This window comes from Primulina tabacum, chromosome 2, assembly GCF_025594145.1.
Source record: "Primulina tabacum isolate GXHZ01 chromosome 2, ASM2559414v2, whole genome shotgun sequence".
NCBI classification, from domain to species: domain Eukaryota; kingdom Viridiplantae; phylum Streptophyta; class Magnoliopsida; order Lamiales; family Gesneriaceae; genus Primulina; species Primulina tabacum.
Window position 1 is genome coordinate 47870444 of NC_134551.1, and position 4306 is coordinate 47874749.

General features: G+C 36.5%; 1 protein-coding gene across 1 annotated transcript; it reads right to left on the reverse strand.

The window, feature by feature from the left end:
• Positions 1-303: 303 nt before the first annotated feature.
• On the reverse strand, positions 304-1235 carry LOC142533497 (ethylene-responsive transcription factor 4-like). Its single transcript, XM_075640304.1, has 2 exons — positions 481-1235; positions 304-384 (listed from the first exon to the last, which is right to left on the reverse strand). Exons 1-2 carry the CDS (start codon positions 1126-1128, stop codon positions 349-351), a joined length of 684 nt encoding a protein of 227 aa, XP_075496419.1. The 5' UTR covers positions 1129-1235; the 3' UTR covers positions 304-348.
• Between the last annotated feature and the right edge of the window lie 3071 nt (positions 1236-4306).

The following is a 4306-nucleotide window of genomic DNA, read 5'->3' on the forward strand; positions in this document are numbered from 1 at the left end:
TGCAAATTTGGAATCAAAGGTATATCCACGTAAAAGTTTGATCGGTCACGTAGTGAAGGTTACTTGTACTTCAAAACTAAGAGGTTTTTGGTAATAAATAAGCAATATGTGACAAATTCAAGTTCACGAAATGTAATTTCTTGCGCATACGAACGCGGCGGTGGAATGAATATATGGAAGATGTCCGTACTGATATGGTCCACACGTAAGTTCGCTTCTAGAGCGCTCAGCCCTGTGTCAGAAAGAAAAATCGAAACCACCGAATTTTGCTCCCCAATTCCCTGCCAGTCCAAGGCACCCATGTTGAAGAGAAAGATCAAATCTTGATATAAATATTGTATCTACAGGCTACTGCCGACGGTGGTCATTTACATCATCGGAAAACTTGGCGGCCACCCGGAAATGTCAAAGTTAAAAAGTTAACATCTAATATTATATATAGAAGTAAATCAAATACCACCGGCGAAGTCAGAGATTTACCGGTGGAGGAAGGTTCAGATCGAGATTGATGCCTTCCCCGCGTGCTGATTTTGGCGGCGTTTGGTAAAATGCCGCTGATGATGAATCCGACTGGCTCTGGATCTCGCCCGGTCGCATTTGGTTCATAAGATCTGCGAGTTCTTCGTGCGATTCTGGGCGAAGGTGGAGCATCGTAGTCTTCCCCGCTGTGTTATATGCCAAAAATTCTGCGGAAGTGAAAATAATTTTGGCTGGGAGGAATTTGTGATGATTCTGGACAGGATTTCTCAGAGGCAGATGTCCAAGAGTGAGTTCCAAAGAGAAGGAATCGGCTGCCACAGCCGTTCTGGGGTAAGCCACCGGGCTAGAAGACTCGACGGTGCTGCTCCGGCTTGGGCTCCTGTTTTTCGGAAAATGATCGGTTTTCTTTACATCCACGATATCCACCGGAGGAAAATTAGTCTTAGCCTTATGACCTCGGAACTCACGGGCAGCTTTATCATACGCTCTCGCTGCCGCCTCCGCCGTGTCAAATGTACCAAGCCACACACGGGTCTTCTTCACTGGATCCCTAATCTCCGCCGCGTATCTTCCCCACGGCCTCTTCCTGACCCCACGAAAATGCACTTGGTCACCGCAGCGCCGCCCCTCCGCCGCTCTCGTCGCCATCACATGCAGAATAAGTGATGTATAATGAGTAGGCACGAGAGGAATTGATAATTTGATATATAGAGGAGGTGCGAGGTTGGGCTTACGTTTATTTACGTGGGGGAGTGTGAACGAGTCGTCTATGTTAAGGGGCTGCTTGACTGCTATAAAAATTACATGTTGGCTAGGTCTATAATTTTTTGTTAAATTTTTGTTCGATATATTCTCTATAAAATGGGATCGAAAATGATTTTCTACGAATAGATAATCAAGTTTAAACAAAAAAAAAACTTCGATTTTAATTTATGAATAACATCTTTGTTAACAAAGCAAATTAACGAAATGAAATAAAATGTACATAATAATAGTGTAGCTAGGCCAAATCAGTCTCAACTAGAGGTGTAAATATACATAGGAATATTAGTAAAAATTTAAGTCTATAATTTGGTCCGAATCAAGTATATTCGAGTTTGAGCTCGATTTGAATCTCGAAAGTTTTTAATTTTTTTTTGCTCAAATTTGGCTTGAAATCTTTGAACATATTCACGAGCTATTCGAACTATTATTCGGATAGTAAGGTTCGACAATGAAGGTTCGAAAGCTCGAAATGTATATATTTAATATATAATTATAATACAATAATAAAATATTAAGGCTCGTAAACTATCAAATAAAATAATTTTGACTCGAGTTCGACTCGGAAAAAGTTCAAACATATTTGAGTTTGGTTCGATTTCTATACATTGGATAGAAATATCTATGTCTTTCCACATGAAAAGAGATGCCCCGAAAAACTCCTATATTTTTGTTTGTTTATACAAAACTTGTTATTGTATTTTTAATATATTTACTCATGTGTGAACTTGCAAACACAAGAAAGAAACTGAAGTTGAATTTAGATAAAATGAACTTCTGGCGAGCTTCGATATTTTGATGATATATCACAATGGATTGATTCAAATGACAATCCACCTACTTCACTAATCAGAAAACTCAATTTGGAACAAGTTGTATTTCACGTTAGTTGGACAAAATCGGATGTTATATATGCCAAACTGTTCGTTGGATGACCAAATGGATTGCTCAAAAACAGCGATCAATTGGGTATGAGCAGTTGCAATCTTTTTGTCATATATCTCAGCTCAATTATTTGAATGAAGCGATTAGTATGCGTTGAAAAGATAAGACGATGATCTACAAATCATCTTCAGAAGAAAAGTCTGAATCAAAGCTTAAGATGCCCATAAATGGCAATAAAAGTATTGGTTCTGCACAGCACATTAGTTGAGTTGCGGTTTAGATGTTGACCAGATTGAACAGCTGACCAGTTTGAACCGCTTACCAGTTTTCAACTGCTGACCAGTTCAACCACTGACCAGTTTCAAGCGCTGATCAGTTTTCAACCGCTGACCAATTTGAACCATTGACCAACCAGTTTAAGCTCGGGAAAATGTCCATCAAGGCGAATTTGACCGTTGCAATTTCAGAAACAATACAGAAACTTGTCAAATTGTCATATTCTTGTGTTTAACATATATATCATTATTGTGGCCTATAAATACAACATATTGAAATCAAAAAGAGATTTTGAAGGGGATTCAAATCATGGGCAGCTAGCATGCAGAAATATGCTATTTGAGAGTACAATCCCTTGTGTGAGGATACATTTTGATATGTGCACTTTAAAGGATAAATTTCCCACACATAAGCACTCACACATATACAAGAGAGTTGAACTTCAAAGTTTAGTTGAGTGAAGTCTTCACACAAAGACATTAAAGATTGTGTTTGTAGTCTTGGTATAAGAGATGTTAAACATTATGCGGATTGTGAGGTTACTGCTTACAATCTAGAGTATGCTAGGAGTTTCAATTAGGCAAGAAGAAGTCCTAAATTGAAATGAGTTTGTACAAGGTATTGTATAAATCAAAGTCTTCTGGTGGATCAATCCCTAGAGAAAGAAGGGGTGACATAGGAGTTGTTAATCTCCGAACATCCATAATCAAATTCGTATATATATTTATTTATTGCATTTACTTATTATTTTCATTGCTTTTAAAGATGCATTGTTGATGCATTTTAAGTGTTATTCAAATACCAAAATATTGCATATCAAGTGTTGATAAAATGCTTCAACCAAAATATTTTTACTCATTCAACTTGCATATATCTTAAATGCTTTAAAAAATGTTTAATTGGTTTCTACGAAAGATTATTTTGAGTGTCTTCCGCTTGGTTTGAAAACCAAACTCGATTTAATTCATCGGTGTTCAATATTTCAAGAACCGAGCTATCGTAGCTCAACGATGACCCCCTTAATCGATTCTAAAAACTGGTATCAGAGCATATTGTTTTTGAAAGAGTATTGAAACTGGTTTTGATGTTTAAAATTTGAAAAATTTCAGATTTTTTAAACATATATATGCAAAACAGAATTTTCGTGCAGCGACCATGAGAAAAATGACATATCTAATTGCTCGAGTGTCCAAATGACGAACCACTTTTTCTTTGTAGACTAGACTTGTAGATGATTATAGCGGTATAAAATTTGAAGTCTATTTATGATCGATAAAAATAAATTTATTCCTCGAAGGAAGAGCATATGTGCTACAGCAGAAAATGAGACGTGGAGAAAATTTGTTAGTTATTCCTCTTCTTTTATAATTTTCAAAATTTCAGAGATATAGGGAGATAACTCATTATAATTTTAATGGAGAGATTTTTTTAAATATTGAGGGGGAGAAAATTTTGCGTTTAAAATGTTTTGAATATATGACTTTTTGATTCACACAAAATAGGGGAAGAAATATGTTAGTTGAATCGATTGTTTATCCAAGTTTTGTGATCATCAAAAACGGGTGATTGTTGGAACATTTCATGTTCACGCTCTTGATTTTGATGTTCACGAAACTTGTCATTATATTTCTAACATATTTAATCATGTGTGAAGTTGCAAACACAATAAAGAAACTGAAGCTGAATTTAGAAAATATGAACTTCTGGCGAGCTTTGGTATTTTGATGATATCTCTCAACGGATCATTCAAATGAAAAACCGCCAACTTAACTGATCAGAAAACTCAATTTGAAACAGGTTATATCTCATGTCAGTTGGGCAAAATCGGATGTCATCTAGGCCAAACCGTTCGCTGAATGACCAAACTGATTGCTCGAAAACAGCAATCAATTGGGTATGAGCA